The 25,767-nt window shown below is 44.5% G+C and overlaps 1 protein-coding gene across 4 annotated transcripts in view; it reads right to left on the minus strand.

Moving 5' to 3' along the window:
• LOC128746586 (CUB and sushi domain-containing protein 3-like) overlaps window positions 1–25,385 on the minus strand; it is a 237,853-nt gene extending 212,468 nt beyond the window's left edge. For 3 of the 4 annotated variants that reach the window (XM_053843734.1, XM_053843732.1, XM_053843731.1), the window contains exons 1-2: window positions 24,707–25,385; window positions 4,184–4,406 (exon numbers count right to left, since the gene is read on the minus strand). In XM_053843734.1, coding sequence (XP_053699709.1) covers window positions 4,184–4,406; window positions 24,707–24,884 — 401 coding nt within the window. In that variant the 5' untranslated portion in view covers window positions 24,885–25,385. The remainder of the gene's footprint in view (window positions 1–4,183; window positions 4,407–24,706) is intronic. The other variant, XM_053843733.1, reaches the window with a different exon arrangement.
• Between the last annotated feature and the right edge of the window lie 382 nt (window positions 25,386–25,767).

The raw sequence follows: 25,767 nt of genomic DNA on the forward strand, positions 1-25,767 counted from the left end.
ATTGATACACTCAAATACTGCAATACTTGACTATGCGATATTGTAGCAATATTTTTACAGACAAAATATCTATTTTATTTTTTTCTAATTTTACTATTTTAATTTCTAGTTTTGCTATAATAGGATCCCCTCCACAACATTGAGGGGGACCATATTGGGGCTGTCAAAGGGCCACGTATGCCCCGCAGGCTCCAGGCATAGAGGTGGTTTCACATATGTATGTTTAAAGTATATAATTTGGGTGAAAAGACACGAAAAAAGGAACTTTGTTGAATCAACATTGATTTTTTTTTCATCAAGATGATGTTCTAAATTTCTAGTTAACACTAACATGAGGTGTGAACTGGGACGCTCTAAAAGTATTGATCGTCTGCCCATGTAAATAACTGGGAACTGCTTTTAAATCTGACAGGGTCGGTCAGTTTTAAAGTTTATATTGACATGTTAAAGCGCGCTGGTATACTTAAGAGCCAATAATGATATATCACAGCCCTGGCAGCATGCAAGCTTGATTTATTCCTGAACTTGACGCTGTTTGAATTACTTCTGGGCGAGAGCCAATGTGTGAGCATTTTCCACTTGGTTCGCTCTCCGGGCTCTGGAGATTACAAAGTCAAAACAAGGTTCTGCATTGTTCTATAATCAGTCGCCTGAAAATGATGAATAATTGGGGCTTTCTTTGAGCACACGTGCAGCAGCCGGCGTGAGCGCGCGGTCCAGTCAGCCGGGGTGGTGGCGAAGTTCACCGGCGCAACTTCACCAAACAACATTATGCATCATCAAGTACCTGAAGTGAGTTTCCTCCTCAAGCATCAACAGTGATTCAGCCCCAGAAATACGGCCGTCCACGGCCACGCTGCTCTTCACATGCGACCCCGACCACTTTACCAGCAGCTGACTCACAGGACACCGCCAAAAAACAGTCATTTTGGCTGAGATGAGATAATGTGGGTGGACCTCAGGCTCACCAGAAGATGGCCACTCGTTGAATTAAATTTCACCTTCAACTCTCTGTTTTGCCTCCTGTTTTAACACTGAATCACATCCACGCCTCCACTAGTAAAGCACCGTGACAGCGACAACCAAGTCGCTCCATTTATCACTGGAGACGCACCGCGGAGCTGATCAGGTTATAAATATTCTACTAACCTAAAAAGCGAGAAGCGGTCCAAGCTTCAAACATCAAAAGGGAGCCCATTTAACATTCAGGAATGGGATACGAGCTAATTGAGTCGGAATTTAGATGAAGCCTTGCATTAGTCATTGCGTCCTTCTGTCGTCAGTGAGGTCATCATCTGGAGCCTTTAATTAGCTGGCAACATGTGTCATGTACATACATTTGTAATAGGATTTTCACAGCTTGACTTAACGTCACTGCAAAACAGGTTCCATTTTGAGTTGGATTTAATCCTCCTAGGAGCATGTTTTACTAAAATACATAGCAAAGAAAAGAGAAGAATTTGGTGTTGAACCAGGTTAACTTTCACTTTTCTGTTTCAGTCAGCATCGAAACAACATGTACATCTAGTGAAGTTCTGAAGCTCTTGATATTGATTTCAGGCTGCTGGGTTTCCACACACAGTTGCAACTGTTTCAGCATGTCTGCTCCGTTATTCCCACACACAGCAGAGTGGTAATGAGACTGCCACTCTGGCACAGGTCATTACGCCGGCCTACATTCGTCTCACTCCTGGTGGTTATGACCTCAACTTGGCGCAACCGTTGGCGCCACTGTTGGTACGAGCCAGGGCGGTGTATTGATGAGAACGACCGTATTTTTCAGTATAGAGCACAAGTCTCACCGGTCAGAAAACTTGTCATAAAAAAGCAAAAACATAAGCGACTATATGTTGCATTTTAGTTGAAAATGTTCCACCCAAGTATGAGTCACAAGGGCAGTGGAAGTTTGAAAAATGTGCAACTTACAGCACTAATGCAGCAATAGGATTTTTTTGTGTGTCATGAGGTAGTAAAGAATGACAATATGGGATGTACCTCATTACCATCGTGTGGTCGAAGTTGTTGATCAACAAACTAATGCTAGCTCAGCAGATACCTGCTACTTCTTGGAAATACGAATTCAGCAAGAATGACTCAAAAAGTTAGTTTACTCGAGGTGACAAGAGTATCTTGGTTAACTGAAACACTTTCAATAAACTTGATGCCCTTTCTAGGGGTGACTGTAGGGATATTTGCGCCAACATTTTATATTCTTATCAGCATCTACAATCCAAAAAACACTCGTCACAGAGCAGCTATTGTAGTGTAAACATCAGGATTGTGTGTTTACTATAACCCACATCAGTGTGCTACTAGATGGATGCCTCAGTAGATCCTGATTGTTCTCATATACAAAGGTAATTGTGAAATATATCCAAACTATTGCATCTGTATTGTCACTTGTAGTCACATTTTAACTGATGTCTCTCATCACAGACACTTTACTTGCTTAAATTTGATTCCAAACGGCCTGCTCCACTGACGCCGGCAGTGATGATGATTACACAGTCGTCTGCCAAACACATCTCCGACTGGTCATCAAGGACTTCATTTGCTTCTTTGTGGTCGCCGTTTATGGCATTTAGTAGCAGCGGGCCGAGTGCTGCGTTTTACAATGGATTGGTGAGTCGACACTTTGAGCTTGAAAGGTTCAGGTTTGTGCAACACGAATGACTCATTACTGCTTAGTTCATAAGCTCCTTTTATGTGTGTCATTCTCTAGTGAATTTGTCAACTGATACCCATTCAAAAGTTGTTTAAATTAACTTAATTTTGTCTGTTTAAGGGCAAAAAAATTAGGGATGGGCAATGACTTAACTTAATAACACAATCTCCACGATGACAATTCTGCATCTCACGATAAATGCGATAAACAAGCGGCTCACTCACTGCATTGGACTTGCATAGATGAACTTTGCAGCTTTGGTTCACAATCGCAGTTTTAAACTTATTATTAACACAGGGAACCTTTGATAATGACACTGGTGGACTCTGAGTCTCTGGATCTGTGTCTATTTTATTAGATGGAGTAGTCCTCATAGGTTCTCTGACGTGGTTGTCTGCCTTGGTTCATATCAACACATGCAGGTCTCTTGTTGCACTGGCGTCTCAGCACGTCCTCTTTCTTGTCCCCATTAGGGTTCACTGATCACAGACACACTCTCACAGGCAGCGCTAATGCTACGCACCAGCATCAGTTAGAGACCATCAACAAATTCTAAAGCACTCAGAGTATTGGTGAAATCTTCAATAAGGCAGTGAAAAACAACCATTTTAGAAGAGAGAATTGTGAAAAGGTTTGTCATCACACAAGACAAAGGACTGACAGTCAAGTCAACTGTTAAGAGACATGAGATACAGCATCAATTTAACCCCTAAATAAAGCTGGCAGAGCGGTCTGTCAGACACCAGCGGCTTCTACCAGAGACATGAAACACTGAATTTATCATCTCTACACTTAGTTAACTATTACATTTAAACATGAATAAATAATGATGTTGGAGACAAACTCCACTAACAGGTTTCATCATAAAACAGAGAGAGACTGTAGTGTCCAACACATGGAATAGAATGAAAGTGTATTTATCGTGATGATTATTATTATTACCAAAATTACAACATTTATCAGGATAACATTTTTTGCCCTTATCGCCCATCCCAATCCAGATGCCACCTATAGGATTTGATCTGACAGCAGGACCACCCAAACACAGACCAGATTCACCTGCACAAGCTTAAAGACTTGCACAGGCCTCTAACAAGAATAACTCCTGAGCAACTGGTGCCATAAAAACAGCTCCTGAAAGCCGAACACAACCACTTTCCAGTGAATGAATGTCGGCTGCCAGACATTGAGGGATAAAGGCGCTCACACATTCTTAGCAATTCTAAGGCCAAAAAAAGAAAAAAAGAAACCCAGACACCACAACTGTTACTAGTCAAACATTTGAGCATTACCTCTTAATGATGAAATGATGCACTCACTGAGTTAATAGGTTTCCTTGCTGGCCTCCACTACAGTCTAATATTCATCAAAAACAGCACTTCTTGCAATTTTTACAATAGATGACCTCTCATTCTATTAAGATTAAGGAGATTAGAACACAACAGAATCACCTCATCTGACTATGAAAGCAAACTCCGACAAAAGGTGCAGAGCAAAGCGTCAAGTGGGCGTCCTTACCTCGTCCTGAAGTTGGCCGGGTGCGGATGTCCATCGTACAAAGATAAAAAGTCATATTCCTCCTCTACAGCAAAAGATTGAAAAACTATATGAATCCTGTTTCCTTCCTCGGCGACAATGACCCAGGTACAGTTCGCCCCGTTGGGATAGCCGTACGGGAATCCTGGACTCTCTATCGTCCCGTTCCTTCCTTTTAAAGTGCCTCCACACGTGTGGATAAAACCTGCAACACAGAAAACATCATTTAATGTTTTGGTTTTATGTGGATGGTAGATCCAAACGTGCACATTGGTATGGAAGCAGACGTGTTTAGCCAGCATCGTCGAATTGTCGTGTAACATTTAGATGAGCTCAACAGTGGCTCGATTGTTCATCAGGGTTTTTTTTTTTTTTCCAATTCCAGTCAGGAGTCCGGGCATAATATAGAATGTTAGTTTGTTGCCGTCCACATTTCAGGAACATTTCAAAATATATTCAAAAAGGAATATTAGACCAAAGTTGAAACAACAGAGTCAAAACCAACCAAACCGAATGGCTGCGCCGTTGAGGAATCATTCTCATTAATATTCTCAAAGTTTGGCCACGGGATGCTCTTCTCTAATTCTAATTAAAGTCTGAACCCGCAAGCAAGAACTTGTGCACCCCACTTTTCAGAGTTGAAAGTCTGATGTCCATCAACTCTTTCAGTTGGGGCCAGGGGCTCTTCACATTTCCCTTTACACCCTGCAGAAATTCCCCCGCGTGCTGCGCCCCACCGTGTTCATTCAGGGTCGGGTATTAAACCATCATTGTCAGAGTCTAATAATCTGATCGCTCGACTGAACCTTTTGGTGTCAATGAAACATTGTCAGGCTCACCCAGCCGCACTCATTTACCCTTTTCATGCTGCTACACACCAGCCCTTCCTCATCGCTGCACCGCTCCCCTCCCACACACACACGTGCCAACACACACCGTGCGACAGCGGGGCAGGAAAAAAGCTTGTCATTTGAGGCTATCCTGTATATTGTCTAATGAAATACAAACTTAATTAAGATGCATGCTTTACACCTCACAATTTATTCCAGTTTAATTACCTTTCTACTCTCGCTAGGTAAAGAATGGTACGTTGAACGCACACACACACACACACACACACTCTCACCCACACACACAAACCACGAATGGCCTTCTAACTAGCAGAGCTGCAGTCATTTTTCTCCATTACGCTCTTGTGAAATGAGGAAGCTTAACTGTATATCAAACTTTGTCGTCACCTTTAATTGCCTCTGAAAAAGAGAAAGCGCCAAATCATGTTTTTGAGACAGCAACCCGCAGCGATGATTATCTTTTTTGCATTGTTATCAGAGTCTGATTGAAACTGTGGCGGGGAGATAAGGAGTGTGTGTTGGAGGTGCACGGTACCAACTTGTCAAAGTCTAAATTGAATATGGAAATCACCTATGTGTGTTGGTAGATGTGCATTTTTGACACTGAAATGAAAGATGACAGATAAAAACTTCCACAATATCAAGAGTCGGTTCTGGATCGCTTGTTTTACCATTGTATTTTCATCTCTTTTGATCTTTTTTGTCTACTGGTGTGTGGATTTCCTTCAGGGGTGCCACACAAGTCTTCCATCTTCACCTATCCTGATCATCCTCAAGTCACATCGATCCACTTCATGTCCTCGTTTCTCCACTTCCATGAACCTCATTGGCTCTCTTTTGAATGTTAAAAAAAACGTATTGAGAGCGCCAAACACTCACAGTTGCCCACAAATATTGCCCGCAAGAGCCGAAATTTGGACGTGAGCGATACTGAATCCATTCATAAATGTCCAAATTCCGATTATTTAAATGTACAACAAACCTAACTTAAGAAACGTGGCGGACGTTAACAAACATGGCTGACCGCCAGAGCCACCTCTCTCTACGCCGTTTGAGACACTGTACATCGCGACCTATGTAAAATATCACCTGCTACTGTTTCGTTTCGCTGCATCAACGAGCCGCTGAACAACGCCGACCTCTCCCACTCACGCAAACATTCGCAACCTCTACCTCTCAGAGAGACAGACAAACCTCCGTCAGGCTCCGCGCGCGTGAGGAGCTCCGTGACAAAACAATGACGACGGGTTGTCACTCCGGAAGCCACTCGCCCAGGAGCTTCCTAATAAAAGATGGACTTATTTTATCATCATGTTTTACTCAGTATGTACACAAAATGTGCATTCATTTATTCACTGATTTTGTGTGTTTCTGAGTGTGTTTGCCCTTGAATACTTTCTGCAAAGAAAGCGCATTTGGTTAAAATCATTGCAGCCTGGAGCTGTTTTTTTCATCTAAAAGCTGACACTTGCTTTTTACAACCTAATTTGCGCAGGTCCTTATCTGCCACCATGTTGTTCCAGAACCATTAATGATTGCAACTTTCACTATTTCGTTTCATTATTATTATTAATATTTTTTTTAATTCGGAAGCAAAATCAAACATTTTTGGACGCAACAATAAAACATATACATATATTTCATGTATAATATCACCTGTTTACATTGCGTTTGGATGTCACAAACATCTTCACCATGTCAGCACTCTCTTCTTCACCTCCCTTCATTTCTCCTCCCTTCTCCATGACTGCCCACTGATTCATAAATTGTCAAACACACACACACATATACACACACACACACAAACAAATCCAATTTCATATTATATAATTACAGCCTGCAGAGCGTAGGACTACATGCCAGTCGAAAATGTTGTGGTGCCACTTTTATCTTTTGTCTCAGTGGAGAGATCTGATAATTACGAGAACCCAAGTGCCCACCACACACTTTTATGAATACTAATGCTGTGTTATTTATCTTCCAGCAGCAAACCGGGTGATTAATATTTTCAAGATCTGTAGGCCAAGTGGAGAGAGCTGACTCCTCCAAGGTCCGAGTCATGTTTGGTTAGACAATTCCTTGAAAGATTTAGGCCCCAAAAAAAACAAGTGTACTCAGCCTTAATTATACGTGTTTGTTTTTAAGAGAGATTTGTAAACATTGTTTTTCCTTGCTGGGCTGCAAGACACCTCTATCTATCTATCTATCTATCTATCTATCTATCTATCTATCTATCTATCATCCATCCTTCCATCCCTCCATCCATCTGCAAGACACCTCTATCTATCTATCTATCTATCTATCTATCTATCTATCTATCTATCTATCTATCTATCATCCATCCTTCTGTCTATCTATCTATCTATCTATCTATCTATCTATCTATCTGTCTGTCTATCTATCTATCTATCTGTCTGTCTGTCTGTCTGTCTGTCTGTCTGTCTGTCTATCTGTCTGTCTGTCTGTCTGTCTGTCTATCTATCTATCTATCTATCATCTGTCTGTCTATCTATCTATCTATCTATCTATCTATCTATCTATCTATCTATCTATCTATCTATCTATCTATCTATCATCCATCCTTCTGTCTGTCTATCTATCTATCTGTCTATCTATCTATCTATCTATCTATCTATCTATCTGTCTGTCTATCTATCTATCTATCTATCTATCTATCTGTCTGTCTATCTATCTATCTATCTATCTATCTATCATCCATCCATCCATCCCTCCATCCATCTGCAAGACACCTCTATCTATCTATCTATCTATCTATCTATCTATCTATCTATCTATCATCCATCCTTCTGTCCCTCCATCCATCTGCAAGACACATCTATCTATCTATCTATCTATCTATCTATCTATCTATCTATCTATCTATCTATCTATCTATACATTTATCTGTCTATCTATCTATCTATCTATCTATCTATCTATCTATCTATCCATCCATCCATCTGCAAGACACATCTATCTATCTATCTATCTATCATCCATCCATCCGTCCCTCCATCCATCTGCAAGACACCTCTATCTATCTATCTATCTATCTATCTATCTATCTATCTATCTATCTCTACAGTTACAGTGCACAAGGAGAATATATGGTTGTGTTGTGTACACAGACTACAGTAGTCTATGTGTGATAAACAAGCATTTTTTATGCATCTCTGTCAAACTTGAACAGCAGGCAAAGTTCCACCGAGCGAGAGAAAACAAGTTTGCAAGGTGCAATCAACAAGAAAGCCTGGGAGAAACCCAAACATGTTTGATTAGCGTGGCGTCAAAGCCTCACACATGCGAGAAGAAACAAAAATCTAGGGCAAGAGTTACCTAACGGGAAATGCAGCATCCAGCGCGCCATTACTTAACCCCAAGTGACAAAAGCAAATTGCAAGGAAAAACAGAACCGTCTTGCAACAAAGCTACACAAAAGGTCTGTCTAAAACAAGAAAGAGAAATACTGCCTCATTTGCACAAGGCGAGCGCCCTGTACAAAGGTTACCGCGAGGTTAGCCGACAGTCTTGGAACCTGGTGCAAACCCAGCGTAGTGTAACACACCTCAAGTGATTACAGCTGGCTTTGGAAGCCGATTTAACAGTCAAAAGTCAAGGCAACTAGCGCACCCCGCCTCAGCACGGGCGCGCGAGCCGAGGAAGTCGATGAAGCGGCCATATTTGCCTGTTTGTTTAGCTTGGGATGATGAGGATTGCAAGGTGTTCGGGCTAACTCTGTTTGTGTGCACTGCTCACTTGTATTTGAGAGGCTGATTGCCCGGATGTCTTGAGACGGTGTAACAGATGCTTATAGCCAAGCGAGTCTCCTTTCCTGCCGCCCTCCCTCACTTTCATCCCTCATTATCCCTGTTTTTCTCGCGTGCCATCTGCATTCTTTTTCCTTTCTGTATCCGCATCAACCTTGTCTCTGTCTGTGCTACTGTCTCCATCACCTCCATCACCCCCTCCCAACATGTGCCGGATGCTCCCACCACTGTCGCGCAATATAATCTACCAGCTCCGCCTTCATTTAGTGAGTAACAAGTGTATTTATGTCACATTTACTCATGTTGCAGTTCACAGGCAAGTCAACCCTGATGAGACTATGAATAAAAAAATCATAAAAAGCTTAAACAAGGTATTAAATGACTCAACAGGCCATTATTAATTACCCTTGTTTTTGCTTGTAAATTTCATAACCACTTTGATTATGTAATACAGGACGTTGTGTCACTGGTTTGTTCAGAAACTAATGAACGTATTTCAATGAAATTTTTCAGATGGATATGAAATTATGTTGGTTTAATCTGACTTTGCAAATGTTTTTTTCCCAGTTGCGCTCGGTCTACAGTCACCTTCTGTCCCATTGAGCTCATTGCAAAGGGTGATCACTCAGTTGCAAAACATATGATCAAATAACTGGAGTGGAAAAAATGAAAGATGATATTAGATTAAATATGTTATTAGACTGAATAAAACAGGATGAAGATGTGTGGACGTGCCTCTCACTAGTGAGCAGTTAGATGTTATCACCAACTCATGACACGAGTTGAGTGAATATTATTCAAAATTCCAATTGCTCCTTGGAAGGTGACCAATTTTTGTTTGTTGGCACCATCTCCTGCACGTTGTTTTTTTCCCCCGTTGATTTAAGTAGTTATTTGCCCAGATATTCTTGTATGTTTTTCAAAGTCCTTCACAGAACTGTTTACTACTCCTATTGAAGCCATCTTTCCCAGGCTATGGCCTAAATATGCTTTTTTTTTTTCTGTAGTTTTCCCCAGACTTTTCTCGTCCGTCAATATTAGTTACCACTACACTGGTCTTCCACTGACTCTGAGCTATTCTATTTCCTTCATTTGAGTAAAAGCGATGACAGTACAAATCCATTTGTACATGCCTGGATACTATTGATTCCCCACTTAGAAGGACACACCGTAGACAAATAGTCAAATCTCTCATTGATTCCCTCACGAAACGTCCTCTGCGGGGCTTCAGACGACCTCATGTTAGCGCCACAGCAATTGTGTTGACGAAAGCAAATTAACAACATGCTGTGAACACGCAGCGGGAGAAAGCTGTTCCCCAGAAATATGAATCAGTATCAACGCACAAGTCAGGCGGAGACGGAGGGGGACCCGGTAGGCGGCCGGAGCGGGAGACTGACAGTTCACGACTGGTCCCAGCTGTTCATCAACTGCTTGCGTTTACCCCTGGCCCTCTGCTGCGCACACAAATATCACCACTGCGGACCTTTGGACTCCATCCTGATGAGGCTTTACTCGAGGCTGTGTCTTTGACGGACGCAGACTTTTAGTATAATTTAGTATAATCTCTGTTGTGCTGACAAAAGAGCTGAGCTAAAAGGCCTCTCAGTTGTCCTCCATGAGAGCTCCAGAGAGAAGTCCTCCGCTGTCACAGATCAGAAAATGAGGTATTAGAAAAACCAAGTGCTGCCACCTATTGACGAGACCTGTAGGTAACTTTGGTTTAACCTTTAAACTATTAGCCACAGTGAAGTGTAAATAGTAATCAAGGCAGTTGAAGCTTGACTTAGTAATGAGCTTTTGGGTCGCGGCATCATTGTATGAGGACGTCAACAACGCAATATTGATTTAGATGAACATTCCAATAAGCCTAAGAAATCCGATTGTAAACAAAGAGACTGTTTACGTAGCATTAGCATGAGAACTGTGTGTGTGTGTGAACGTCATCCAGCCGTGCTGCAGTGTCTTGGCGAGCTCTTTGCTACGCTCTAATGTCTCTGGAAAACTGCAGGATGTTTATTTTAATTCAGCTGTCTCTGAAATACAGAGACAGAATGCACTCAGTTCTCAAACATAAATATGTCCATTCATTCATGCACCCAACTGCTTTCCCGAATTTACTTGTTTTATTCAACATTTTTGAAACAGTCAGTCTGTGTTCAGATTAAATGCATAGGTCGAATGTGACTTCCGCGCTTCGGACAGGGAAATGATCAAGATTATCGACCATTATCTTTAGCACCGTTATTATCGTGATTCTTTCAGCCTCGCTTAAAGCCTCTGAAGAGGCTGTAAGGCGTTTGTATGCAGGGAACAAACCAAGGATCTTTTACTTCAAATGAGAAATGGGTGTGAAAATAAAAGAGCATTCACCGCCTCATTGAGGATTTCACTTCTCCTATAAGTCTTTAACAAGAATTCCTTCCCTCTGCCTGGTGTGAATACAGATCTTTAAGCAGAACCAACCAGCGGCGCGCTCCGGACAGACAGATTGATTTTTTGCGCACTCATGACATCCCATTACTTTCGCAGCCTTTGCGAATTTGCAGCGGGCTAAATAGGTTATCATCATGTGGAGGGTTTATGGTATGCATGGGACACCGCAGCAGTGTTTTAAGAGGCAACAGTGCGTGATCAACAAGGGCATACACACAAGAGGGGTTTAATTTGTCGCCCTTTAATGTTGATACAGCTTTATAAATGGGCCATTACGAAGGCAGAGCTGAGTTGTTCACCACAACACCAGGAACACCTGCACTGGTTTCCTTTGTTTTTAGTGACTGTCCCTCTGAGTTGAGTGAAAGTGAAAACTTGTGTTTCAAAAATGGAAACTTTCCATGGGAATTTATTCTCCCCAGCCCTTTAGAAGCATAGGGGCACCCTAAGCTCCGTTGAGTATGACTCCACCTTTTAAGGTGGGACCTTAAGGAGGACTGTGAAGGATGTATGATGCACACTGCTTTTTTGTTCCCCGACATCAAAGTCCAACACATTGCTGCTCCCAATGGGAGACACCCGCCCTGCTAGGGAAAATATCCTTGTGTAGAACCTTGGAATTTAAGCGAGAGAATAAGAATAAACTCTGAATTTTCTCAATTTGAAGTATGTCTCTTCATCGGGACCTTAAATATTGTTAGATATTCTGGCATAATCTTGACTAAAACGAACAGCTATTCGAATACATTTGAATAGCCACACGATTCCTCAGTCACATGCAAAGCGCACGCTGCTGACTGCACAGCTATTGAGACCACACCCCCTACTGGCACAGTGCATGCTGCCGTCACATGTAGAGAAGATTTCTGGACCACACTTTTGTGCCTGAGGGGTGGAGAAGCTGGTTTGCATTCAGCCAAACCTGAGTCTCTTTGAGCCTGACACGGAGTCATCTCTCAAGGATGGAAAGTCAAATAAAGGGGAGGATTGAAGGCCGGGTAGTTGGTTGATGGGATGGGTGGGATTGAGACGCCCGGCGGGTAGATAGCTTTATCATCAGGGCAGATCTCTAAGTTGTGGATGGGAAGGCAGGTCAGAGGGGAGCAGGGAGAGATTCCCAAGATGGGAAGCAACAGCAAGAACTTAATGATATGTTCAGTGCCAGAAGACATGGAAAATGATGTCGAAAACGCAGGGCACAACCAGGTTCCTGCTGAGCACGCAGCACAACAGGGTGAGGATCTATTCTGGACACATTTCTAGACATTTGATTGTGACTACTGAGAAGTATATGAAGAAACAGAAAGAAACCAATGGCAATTGAGTAACAAATTCCTGGAATTAAAGTGAGATTCACACATTATCTTCCCTGCAGAACACTGACAGTGCAGAACGCTCTCCACAACCTTTCACATAGACTCTTTGGGCCGTCTGTATCACCACACAAGATAGCTGTTATGATACTTCTCTTTTCTGGTTTTCGGCTCGCCCACCTAAATCACTGCAGACCTCAGTCATGCACATTTGTGTGGGAGTGAGAGTGAGAGTCCTCCTGTCACCGTTTCAATAAAACATCGCCAAGCACTGAGTGCTTTGCCAGGATCATAACAACTGTTGTCTACTACATGTTCTGGTACATTTACCACAGAGACGACGAGATGACCAGTCGAGACTGAGTGTGACGTTCGTCTTCTGTAAAACCCTCAGACGGAGAGCTGCATTTCTGAGGTGTGTTCTGAGCAAGTGACCACTGGTTACAATGAAGTGTGGACTGCAGCAACATAAAAAAGTAAATCAAACTAATGCAGCTGGGCCTATAACCAGCCATGGGGGGAAGATTTCTACCTAAAGGGGGCAGCACTTGAACCAGGTTGTGATCCAAGACTCCAAACAGAAAGGCCACTAATGGATTTAAGCCCGACATTCAATTCATTTACTTTTCTTCACATCTTGATCCTCGGCCAAGATCGATCTGTGAGCAATAAAGTGGACTTCCAGGCTGAATGGACCTGGATAAGGAGCTCAAGGGATCACTACACAGTGAACATAGGACTGAGCTCTGGAGACTCCAGTTCTTGTCTTGTGTATTGGACTAGGTGAATTGACAGCAACACTCCAAGTCAGGAGAACCTGAGACCGAAGAAGATGAGTCCTCCAAGACAGTTCCACCAGGGCCTTGATAGGGACTGGAGGAGATTACACCTCTAAAGAACGCAGGGGGCGGCATCCCCAGTCTGAGCAATCAAAGTTAACATTTTAAAAAACCTACAATGATTCCCTCCTGACCTTCAAGATAAGGCTGCCAACGCTCAGAGATATCCATCAGTGAGGTTTGGTTATAGAGGCAGGGAGTCGGGAGACTGAGCCTTCAACAAGAAAAACAAAGGTCAATAAGCATCACAGTGGGTTGAGTTTGCTGCAAAGTTTGTCTCCCACCATCGCCCTTTAAAACTTTACAGTTCAGTTATTACTGCGTCACACTTGTGAGTACAATCGGGTCACCGGCATCCCTGCCTTGTGAATAGCCGACCACTAAAGACGAGCTAAGACATTTGAAATGTTTCCCTTTATGACTCATCTCACGCTGGTGGGTGTGTACAGCCTCATTTACACAAGTACACGCTCTACTGACCGGCAAATCTGCTTCGCCACACACTCATTCATTGATTTTGAGTCTTCCTGTGACAAGAAAACCATCAGTCATTCATTTTCTTCTGTTTATTCCCTAAAGGGGTCGCCTGTGGGGGGTCGGAGCCTATCCCAGATACATGGGGAAAGGTAGTAGAACAGCAAATGGGTCGACAAATTAGAGCTACTCATGGTGTTGCACTGGTTTAACACCACTGAAAATGCTGGATCGCAAGTCAAATGATGAATCTAAAATGGTCTCTGACTAGCTGGCAACCCACTCTGTCCACCAAGCTAGGCTCCAGCACTAGCATGTATTATACAGCTTCCACCGGTTAGTAAACCTTTATACGTGAATACAACTAATGCATATCTCTTCCACATCAAACAGAAAGGAACACATCCCTAAAGACTGTTTAGTGGAGACTGTTAAAAATATAAACCCTTGAACAAGACATCAGAGGAATCTGCTGTCAAACCCTCAGATCTGGGATCTTCGGCGCCTGAGTTCCTGTACCGCTTCTGCGTTCTATTTAGAGGTGAATTTGATTTTAGAAATCCAAGCACTTTCACTTCTCACGTCTTTGATGAGCTGCACTCTGCACCACAGACAAGAGATGTGTAGGGAAGGGAAAATAATTTATCATCAGCAGAAGCGGGAGCTGGTACAGAGGAGCAGAATCTTGAATTGATTCCCTGGAAGGAGCAGAGTTTATCAGCATGGCTTTGCTCCACCTTCCTGAATCCCACAAATGGGATGGGTATCGCCTGTGTTGTTGGCACGCCTGATGAAAGGGGGAATTGGCGTTGTACTTGAGAAATAGGAGAAAGGCTTTCCAAACTATCCTGCGCTTTCTAAAGGAGACAAAAAAAAATATTCCATTTGCTTGGTTTGAATTGCCAACTACTGAGGTGAGAAATGCTGAAACTAAATGCAGTGCCGCACAGAAACACCGTTGGCACGTGTGTAGAGCAGTTCTGTGGCGCCAACTACAACCACTGGCCGCAATCTGCCGGTGATTTGGCTGGGTTAGCAGGCACACGCGAAAAGACGTTTTGCAATATGATAGTGAGTCACGCCGCACCTGAAGCCAGGCGATAGCTGCAAGAGCCGACATCAAGCCAGGAGCCAGCCGCAGACTACAGCACCGCTCCATCTGGCCTCTGGTCCGACGAACAAACAACACCAGCCACATTCTATTCCTGACAAGACTGAGGGAGGGTAACTGAGTGGGGGAGGCGGGGTGGTCGCACGTTCAATGTCGATGTGAGTCGCGGTCCGAACACTCTGATCCACGATCAACACGATTTACATTACCCATTACATGACATTAGTTCCAGGTTTGACTTTGTCATTCCCTAAACTAAAGGTATGGCATGTGTTTCACCTATGATTCATTGTTGATAGTCCTGAAGTTAATTCAGTGGAGTGAAGATGAGACGCTCCAGTCTGCAGCGTCGCTCACACACACAGATCAGGGCCACATGCCATCAGTGGCATGAGCCGCGTAAAAAATGTACAAATAAATGGTGCACACATTTCTATCTACGCCGCTTGATATTTCGAGGAGGATCACAGTAAAATGTATGAATTTTAAAAATACATGCACAAGATATGTACGCCGGACGCGACCCAGCAGCCTAAGTCACATGACCAGCTCTTCGGGTGAGCCTTATAGCTTTGTGTATTTGTAGAAAAACAACAGTAACACAATGTGGCTCTGACTGGTTGGCTACCCCTGAGTTAATCCATTATTTAGCCAGTAATTTGTTGAACATGAAGTATGATCAAAGCAGTGATCAGTTTATCTGAACCGTGTTGTAGGGTTTTATTTATCACAGAGGTGAATCTCAGGTGCCAAACTCAAGGTGTGGGGGCCCGATCCAGGACGCCACAAAGTTTTAAAAGGCCATTGAGTGTAAGTGAGTGTGTGAGGTACATTTCCCACTCCCTCTCCTGGGCTCACCACCTCTGAACAACACTGAACGTCTCTTCTACTACGGAGTGATTATAGCCCCTGCCCCCGAGCCCAAACGTCCAGGTTCTTCCTAGGTGTGTTTCACTTACTTATGTGCTTGTTGTTGTGTTTTGTGAGGCTTCTCTTGCTCAACTGCTTTTCCCACAAGTCCAAACTAATTTCTAATTTCTAAAATCTACTTTTTCTTGGTCCTTGGAAACATATCATTTAATAAGGTTAAACCCCGACACAGCACCGTCTGATCCGACTGCACTGTCATTCAGACCAAGTGGGACCTGCGTGTGTAATGAGCCCTCAGCTCGCTGTTCACCAAACTGTAAAACCAGAAGAGAATCAGCATTGATATCAATATGCTCAACGACCTGCCGACAGTGTCTGCACGCCTGCTAACAGGCCACACGCTCAGCAAGTTCAGGTAGCGGTCCACAGTTTAGTTATTCACCTCACAGTCCCGGCTGTTGTTGTTTTCCCTTTCCCAATAATCCCCCAAACGTCCTCGCCATTAGACTTGTTTCATCTTATTTTCAGCAAAAGCTGTTTGTTGCTGAGTCATTGCATTCTTTTTGCCAGTAAATATGAGTTTATTTGGCGATAACTTTTTAGTGCTGAGGAGACATTAATGCAGCACTACTGATAAGCAGGGTTCACTTCAGTAGATTACGGCGCCGTGGTGTCGCTGCAGCCGTGCTGCAAGGTTTGAATCCAGCTATTCTTAGAGCAAACCTGAGGAGTTCCCCTCGAGGTCTGACCTTAGGAGGTGCCAGACATAGTTATAGTGTAGTCAATCTTTGGCTACAATGGAAGTGAATGGGAGGTCAAATGGGGGCTGAACACTTCTCAAAAGACAAGGCTGTGACTGAGAGAACCACATTGTGGATACAAGCAGCTCACCATCAAGTCATCTAGGAAAGACTCGGAGTGGAGCCCTTGCTCCCCAAAATCAAGAGAAGCCAAATGTTGTGTGTCGTCTCTCTGCTGGTGGGTGGAGGCCCCAGGGTCGACCCGGGACCTTTGATTTGGAGGAGGACTCGCAGCTTTTACCGACATAAATACATGTTTCCGCTCCAGTCCTGGCACATACATTAGTTTTAATCTTCACAAGCAAAAACCCTTGCTTTAAAGTGTGACAAATAATTGCGAATATCATTTACATTTTAGATGATGAGTAATAAAGAGTTTACAGAAAAGCTACCGGCCTCCCACTCGGTTCATCAGAGATCATCTTGGCAAACCAAGAGTTGCTGTGTTTTCAAATTATTCCAGCCTGCAGAAAGAAGCAACCCTCTGTGCTCATCATCGATTTTGAAACCCCCCAATTTTTAACATCATCCCACTGTTTTTAAATTGTATCTGAACTGGCAGACTCTCTTTCTCTTCAATTACCTTTTCACGCCGGCGTACTTTGTTTTCCGGGCCACGCTCTGCTGTCACACATCAAAAGTGCGCCGCACAAACAGGAGCAGTGATGCACAATGACTTTTTAGAGCACGCGGGATGAAGCGGAATTGTGGAGTACAAAGACTTTATGGGATTTATTCTGTGAATTAGGAGAGTGAGAAAATAAACCGATGAATTAATGAACGCTTGGCGGCTTCACAGACACTCACGGTGAACTGGCTGCGTTCATGCCTTCATGATGTTCAGGTGTGTAGTTTTGAGGGGGCGGGGCTTTAACTGTTCATTACAGTGAATAAACAACAATAATTGCAGTGAGCAGTAAGTACAACACAGTCGCTAGGAAACAAACGAAATCTCTCTCTTCCTCCTCTTAAACAACTTTACGTAACGTTTACGTAACGTAAACACTGCAAGGAGACTGAGGGGCCGGTGAGGACTTTTGGTGCTTCATGTTCATGTTCAAAAAATGATGACGCAAAGAATTGGAGTAGTACTACTGCGGTTCTACCAAACAGTAACCCACACATGTCAGCCAATCACGACGCATTGTTCATCAAACCAGGTGAAAACTGCTTCATTGATTCTGGTTTTGGTGTTACGTCAAATGAAAGGAATAACCAATCACAACGCTTTGTTTGTCAAACCAGGAAGTGCAACAGAAATACACTCCGAAAATGACCATCTTTGCAGATATGAATGTTTGGCATGTGGTAGGAGGAGCCGCCAAATACTCAAGTTTCTCAGGCTCAATTAAATGTTTTTAAAAACATGACGTGATGTCATCGCTTCTCCTGCACTCAAGCCACTGCGTTGTCATTTTATTTATCCGAAGTTCTTGTGATTGACTTGGTTTTCCAGCTAGTATTTTTCATGTCTGGATGAAAGGAGACAAAACTTGTTGAATATTTATACCACACTCGCGACTCTGTCTCTGACTTGACGCCGTCTTCTATGTCATAACGTATTCCGCCACATGGTTTCATCCAGTAACAAACAATTACTGCTCACATTTTTTATCGGAGAATAACCCCCCGGTGAAAACGGCTCCAGAGTTCAGAAGACAGTCCATCTTAAATCTCCAGCCTTGACTCTGAAAACAGCCTCTCCTCAACCTATTACATTTAATCTCAACAAACGGTGAGCTATTTTTCTTCCTGAAGACAAGATATTGCCAATCTCAGTCCCAGAAGGGCGCTGCTTATATTAAAACGGAGAGAACCGACTTAATCAGAGCCAACAAACTATATGCGTGGGGAGCTGTCGGCAGCATCTGAGGATCTGGCCCGGCTCTAAATTCACGGGCAAGAGGCCAGCAGGTGAGAAGACGGCTGCTTTTGTAAACCCATAAGACGACACCGTGAGATGTCAGCACTATCGAGGTGCTGGGGGGAATAAAACTGATGCTTCACCAGGTTTCCACAGCCGATAAACACCGTCTCCCTGCAAACCTTTCCTTCTGACCGCTGTTCTCCTTCCTGTCTGCTGAGCATGTGGGAGCCGGTGGGGTGAAGCACACCACTCCCTGTAGATCGAGTATAATTACTCAGACAAATTGTAATCCTGATTAGCCTCCCACAACATCACACCCAGAGAAAGTCTTCTTCCAGTGACCAGCTCGCGGCCATCTGACTCACAGGAAATTAGCGGGAAAGGGTCGAAGCTGGAGGGAGATGGGGTAGAGTCCGAATACAGGCAGCGACAGATGGACAATTATTTAACAATCTGTTGGTTATAATTAATTTTTGACTGCCATTCAGAGAGCCAAAGTCAATAAACAAGTGCGTTTGTCCTTTTACTGGGTTCGGAACTTCCCCTGCTCGCTGCTAATAGAGATGGATCGATGAGCGGCATAAATCAGGGGCTTTAGTGACTGATGGGTCTGGGTTTGTTTGAAGGTCCAAAAGGGACAAAACCAAAAACACCAGCTCCTCAGGACCCAATCCAGTTTCCAAATGAATACCTTCTTCAATAAGACAAAAATATATTCCTCCACCTCGCATCTCAAGCTGAAGTCCCACCCAAATTATAGCCATACATTTATTCTTTCAATACAAGTCGACACATTTTGTTTGAAATTGTATTGACATTTCAGTTGTGGTTAGAAAATTCAGGGGGGAAGGTCAATTATTTTAACCATTAAAAATAAATGATGGTTGCTGACATTATGGAGCACACGGAGAGAGCTCCCGAGTGGCGCTCGAGTGTCAACCTTTTCTTTCCTTTCATAACAAAAGTGCCCCTTTTTTCTTCATTCATAGATTCTTGAAATTGCTCATCAGGTCCATGCAATAACTTTAATATTAGGCCGGACGCGAACTCTTATCAGGCTAAGCACTAGGCCTCTGATAGGTCGCATGCTAATGAACTCTCAACATTGAACATGAATATACATGTTGAGATTGACAGAATAAAGTTGGGGATTTCAGTCACCAGCCCCCCCATCCTCCCGTGGGAGGGGCGTAGCTTTTGGGAGTCAGTTGGTTTTCTGTAATCGCGGGTTGTCAGGTGTATTATTAGCAGCGTTATTTAGCTTCCTGTTTTCCCTTATTGAGTCGATTGAAGTTAATAACTGTCGCCACGGTTTGCTGCGCGGGGTGACAGACTCCTGTCGATTCCTTTTTTCAGCTTGAAGATGACCACATTATATTCTCAACATTTACTGTAAAAAACGGGGGGTGGCAGTTTCTCAGGTGGGGAAGATTCTGATCTACTGAACTAAGGTCACTACTGGAAATGATTGATATTCACTTCAAAGGACATCAGTGACATCTGTTTAAAAAACTTGACATTAAAATGTGTAGTACACACCATCCAGACGTATACATTAAGAGGTATCAGGGAAGAACAACAAGGACTAGGATATATATTTGAGTGATCCTTCTGCTGACGTGGGGGCCGTGATTGATGATAACAGCAGGAATAATATTAGCATGCATTAGAGAAGGTGTCGGGCAGATCACAGCATTCACCCGGAACCTAATCCAGCTATTACAGCACCATGTGTCAAAGGATACAGTGCAATCTGGGTTTGGAAACTGATGCATCACGCTGAATTAGATCCATCATCTGCAGCGTGATGGAGGCAGCGTCGTTGTCAGATTACAAAAGGGCGCACACATCCTCCTGCACTCTGGAGACGCCGGCACACCAGCGCTGTGTGACATGAATCTATTAGTAGCTGGCCGCGCTTTTATTACAAAATCCAGCGTTAACTCCGACAGGCCACGATGTTAAGCTCAGCTCACCAGCCGCCAACCAGTCCTTCAGTCAGCTGACGTGTGAAGGAATGCAGCTCCACTGCCTCACAACCAACGTCCTCACCAGCGCCGCCTTTGGGACCTTGCAATGTCCCCATCTGGTGACATTTATATACCTCCATCAAAAAGACTGGGCTGCTCAGCCATCTTCAAACAGCACCTCACAAGGACCACATGATCTGAGCAAATATTACAACCTGCGCCACCTATCTGTGCATCTATCTGTGCGACTTGACAGACCTTTTAAGACAACTCTATATTGATCGCAGAAAGTGCAAGCCCTCCAGGAGAAGGCATGCCCCTCCCAACCTCGTGGCATTTTGAAATCAGAACCCCCCTGAAACTATTTCCTGCAAAGCAACCGAAAAAAAAGAGCTACAGACAACCCAACAGTGACAGTGCTTTTCCATGCCATGCCGACCAACCAAAGGTGAGTGTTGCGAGACACAAGATGTGGATAACCACAAGATTTCACCTCAAAACAAATATCAGAAATCTGTGGATCCCCAAATTCATTTGAAGTACTGGAGCGAATCACCGTTGTCATGGAAACCAGAATGGCGTCGCCAGGATTCGGGCGCTACACAAGTGCTAATGCGAGATGACCTTGCGTCACATCATGAGATATCACAGTGATATCTACACTTGCAGTTTCAGGTATGTGGAATGAATCTGACAGTTGTGAAGAACCGTTGGTTCATTCAGTGAATTGACCTGCTAGTGAAACAGCCTCTTGGCTGAGCACATTGCTCAGACATTCTAAGTGTCGTCAAGTCAAAACATACAACTGATATGATATTTAACAGTTTCAACTTGGATCTTCCAAGATAATGTCCATTTCAGGGTGTGCAGTATGGGGCCGGAACAGACATTTTACATTGGCAATGAAAAAAAAATATTGGCTGAATAAAAGACCATTTATATTGAAAAACGGAATATTGTCTGAAACATTTTGTATTGAGGTAGAAAACTAGAAGAATATATTTCTATGTTAATTTTTTCAGCCTATATTCTTTTTTCAATGTCAATGTAAGCTGTCCACCAGTTCTAGCCCCATAGTGCAGCGGCAACAGCAAAATAAATGAGTAAATAGATGAATGGTTGCTGAAATAGGTGAGGAACATGCATGTGTACGTATGACAGATTAAACATTTAGATTAAATTATATCTTTCCACAGGGGCAAGGTGTAAATCCACATCCTATCATGGAGATATTTCCCGCTGGGATGGCGGTACCGATAGTACCTCATGAAGCTATAGAGATCACCGAAACACATACTTTTACCATCAAAACTGAGAGGACAGTTCCAAGGCAGAACAGTCCAAACCTACTGGGGCCCAGCTGAGGTGCCACCTGGTCTGAGGGCACTGACCAGCAGCACAGTGGAAGTGAGCCGACTGAAAAAAAGACGGGGACTTGCAAAGCAAACCTCAGCAAAAACTAGAGCCCTGTAGGTGCAATATCAGGGAAGATCTTCAAGCATGATGATGAAAAAAGATTCAAGAGGAAAGCATCACAGCCTTGACTGTAATGACTAGGTGCACTCGGGTACAGTGACAGCTCCTTCTCACAGGCTCTTTCGAGTCACTTGTCTTCTGGTTTTCATTCAAGCTTCTTTGCAGTCATCAACCTGAACTGACATGACTGCAGGTGAACGCAGTGCTATTATTTAAAGGGTGGACGGGATGTTCTTTGTCCTGCTCCTTTTCAGTCATGGCGTGACGTATATGTGCTGGGATGGTGTTTGTCGGGAAGCTCAGAAGCACCCGCTATAGGCGTCGGTTATTATTCCAGAGTGGAACTCCACACTCTCTACAACACTCCTGTGTGTCTGGCTGTACTTTTGAAGGCACATGAAAGACGGAAGCAACTGCTCATTACACACCTTAGATACGAGTCGCCAACAGAAACAGATGCTTGAGTGAAGCATTTACACGTCAACAATCAAGTCACCGTTGATGAATCTGTTCATCAATGATCAGCCTTGCTATCGACGGCAATTCAATAAAAGAACGCCACTCAGCCTGATGTTGCGGACTTCAAGTGTTTCTACAGCTCAGAAGAGACAAACAACCTTGAGGCTCAGTCAGATAGGAAATGACTTGCACCGACACGAGAGACGATGTGTGCCAGCTGGTCATGTGACCTTCTCTTGGCCTCCAAGAGGAGAGAAGAAGAAACTGCTCCCTATTTTATTGTGATATGACTTGTGTTTCATCAGAAGCTCAACACTGCTGCAGACAACCAATGCAACATTCAGCGTCACCACGATGGAGGGTTTTGGTGCGTGTCCTCCAGCTTTTACTGACTAGTGTGCGTGTGTGTACCTTCTATAGCTATACTTGTGGGGAACAAATTTTGGAAACACACCTCCTTATGAGGATCATCCCCTCAAGTTTAAGCCTCAAATTGAGGCTTATTTATGCTCTACGTTAGATACTGATGCGCCCCCTTCAGTTCCTCTGTATTTCTGCATTTTTCCACAAAGTCTACGGATTCAGACCAAACGGCACAGTACCAGCGGAAACCATGTGGGGGCAGTGTTCCTGTTTCTACGTGATACAAAGCTCTAATGAGACATGAAGAAGACATAACAGCGGCAGAAAGTCTCCATCTTCCAGTGGCAATATATTTACCGGCGTCACCGGGCACCGGCTCCAACGACGCTGCCTCTGTTTCCTCTTTTGTACGAGAGCGATATGATCAATGCTTATTCCACTGTCACCATGTTGGTGGGTTCAATTCAGTACATAAAGGTAGCATAAATGGCCCTTAAAACTTAAAAAATGTCAGTCTTCTGTTTGGTTCAGAGCCATGGTTAAGTTTAGCCATTTGTTTTGGATGGTTCGGTTGAGGGTGAGAGGCTGCCAAAAGGGTTATGGCCGTGAAAGGAATACAAACATGTGTCTGTGCATTATATTTTGTATGTTTCTTCATATGTGTAGGTTTCATGCCAGCGAATGTGGATTTCACTTGTTGCGGGTGGGTCCACATGTCTGTTAGCACCTGTGTTTCAGTTTAACCGAGTCAAGGAACGTGTGTAGCTGTTGGACTCCAGTGTGAGTGTAAGAGTGCCAAGTGTCAGTCGTGTACGAGGTGTGTTTCTTCTTAAGGCGGGCGCTGATGTGTTCGTGCACCTGTGTGAGGACCGATGAGGCAGGTGATCCAGACCACTGACCTTTCCTGAGGCACAAACTCCATCTTAAATAAGTTATTGAACAACTTCTGAATCATGCAAACATCAAGTGTGAGAGCAGAGGAGCAGCAGCTGCGTTCTCCTGCCTGGCTTTGTCACCAAGAGAAGAGCCAGGCCTCCTCCTCCTCGTCCTCCTCCTGCACGTCTTGCTGGCTGACTCCACTAATAAGGAGCAGAACAAGCAGGAATGGCAGTGGCCTCGAGGTTTGACATTGCCACAGTGTGGGTGGCGATGGATCAGCTCTGTGCCCGACTCTGCTTGACTTGACTTGGCTCACTGTGGTGGGCGCCGCTGCTCTGCATGCTGCACATTTCATCCACCTCCAGCAGACTGACGTGGGAATTACTCACCGGGGAACAATCTGAATGTAAATTGATAAGCGAGTGGATGCATGAGCACTCACACCGGAGCAGCATCAACAGGCGTCTTCACACATGTTTAGTGATGAAGTTCTCACAAACAAAACGGACTCATCAGACCTGGTCTGCACATACATGCGGGAGCCAGTTACCTCAGCAGCTACAGGCATTATTCAAATGACCAGAGCCAGGAAGGAGCCGCTGGAATACTAACAAGCCCACCTTCCACCTGCCTGCACTGGCAACTTCCATCAACACAACACTGCTTGCCTCCCTTGAAATGGTCCCACTGAACACTGCAAATCCCCCTTGACAAGGCGACCCAGAAACGGGGGGAGTCTGCGCGTATGCGAGACGACCTAAAGATCCTGCGAGAGGAAATCTGCAGTGCACGCACTTGCACCTCAACAATCCACGAGTTGGCCCACGGTGGAGCGGCATGCAGCTCACGTAGGCGATGAGAAGAGGCAACCGCGAGAATATCTATTGGGCGACGGAGTCAAAGCCCGCATTGAGCGCACACCCGACAGAATGTGGCTCCCCAACTCCACGCACTAAACCCCACTGGCCGTTTTTGCGCACGTCTGTGCCACCAAGCGGCTTTAATCACACGCGTCTGACGGCTCCGGTACCTTTTACGCAAGTGAGCAGCAGAGAAAAGACGAGATTCCAAAAAACAACTCCAGCTCGTATCCTCATCGTTTTGGCTGGAGCAAAGTCCTCCCGGGCGCATTTAACGCGTCTCCTGTTGAAAACGTCCCGCAGTTCAATAGATCCGTGGTAGAATCCGTCCCTGTAAATCCGCCTCATCGCGTCCACGGAGAAATATGTGCCTGTCTCTTTTCACCGCGGGGTTTTGAAGAGGATCCCCCCGATGGTTCCCTCTCAGAGGAGCAGAAGAAGAAGCCGCCCGCCGCGCTGCTGATGGAGAAGTGAGCAAGTCTGAATTTTGGGAGGAGAGGACCAGAGCAACCTGGACGAGGGCTCGACCATCTCTGCTGAGAGGGGTCTTCAAGTGTGGCGTCAGTCTTCCAACATGTTCCCGTGTTTTATTCCCGTCAAAAAGCAGCCGAGGACGCAGAGTCCTGCAGTTCCAATGCTGCCTGTATTGATCTGCATTAGAAAGCAGGCGGAGTGAGAGAGGAGAGGAGGAGGAGGGAGGGGGTCCAGGAGACGGAGGCGCGTCCTGTGCAAGTGTGATGTGGCAGATGTGAAGCTCACAAATCCTTCAAGACTTCGTGGGAAGGATGTAAATCAGATGATCGCGCAGGTGTGGAGGAGGAGGAGGAGGAGGAGGTGGTGGGGTCTTTCTTTTAGGGGGTTCGCTCCTGCCCCCGCGCTGATAAAAGAAATCTCCCACCATAACTTTGACGTTCATTTCGGAGATGGAGCGCAGCTGTTATTGGGAGTGATAGGGCTGAGGGCAATTTGCAATGCAAAGACGGCACGATGACGGCGCAGAGTGGAGCTGCGGCGGGACTCTTCTGCCACCTAGCTTCCGGAGAGTCAGCGACCTTCACTTTCCAGCACCTCCGGAGAGCGGGAGGGGGCACCTCTGCCCACCTCTCTCGCGCCCCGGAAGGCGACGTCAGTAAACGCGGACAGCTTTACAAACGAGGTCAAACGTCTTTGACCCTGAATGGGTGACGTGCTGCACTGTGAAACACCGACAAGTCTCCTCACACACTCGCAC

Source organism: Synchiropus splendidus, chromosome 15 (assembly GCF_027744825.2).
Source record: "Synchiropus splendidus isolate RoL2022-P1 chromosome 15, RoL_Sspl_1.0, whole genome shotgun sequence".
In the NCBI taxonomy this organism is placed as follows: domain Eukaryota; kingdom Metazoa; phylum Chordata; class Actinopteri; order Syngnathiformes; family Callionymidae; genus Synchiropus; species Synchiropus splendidus.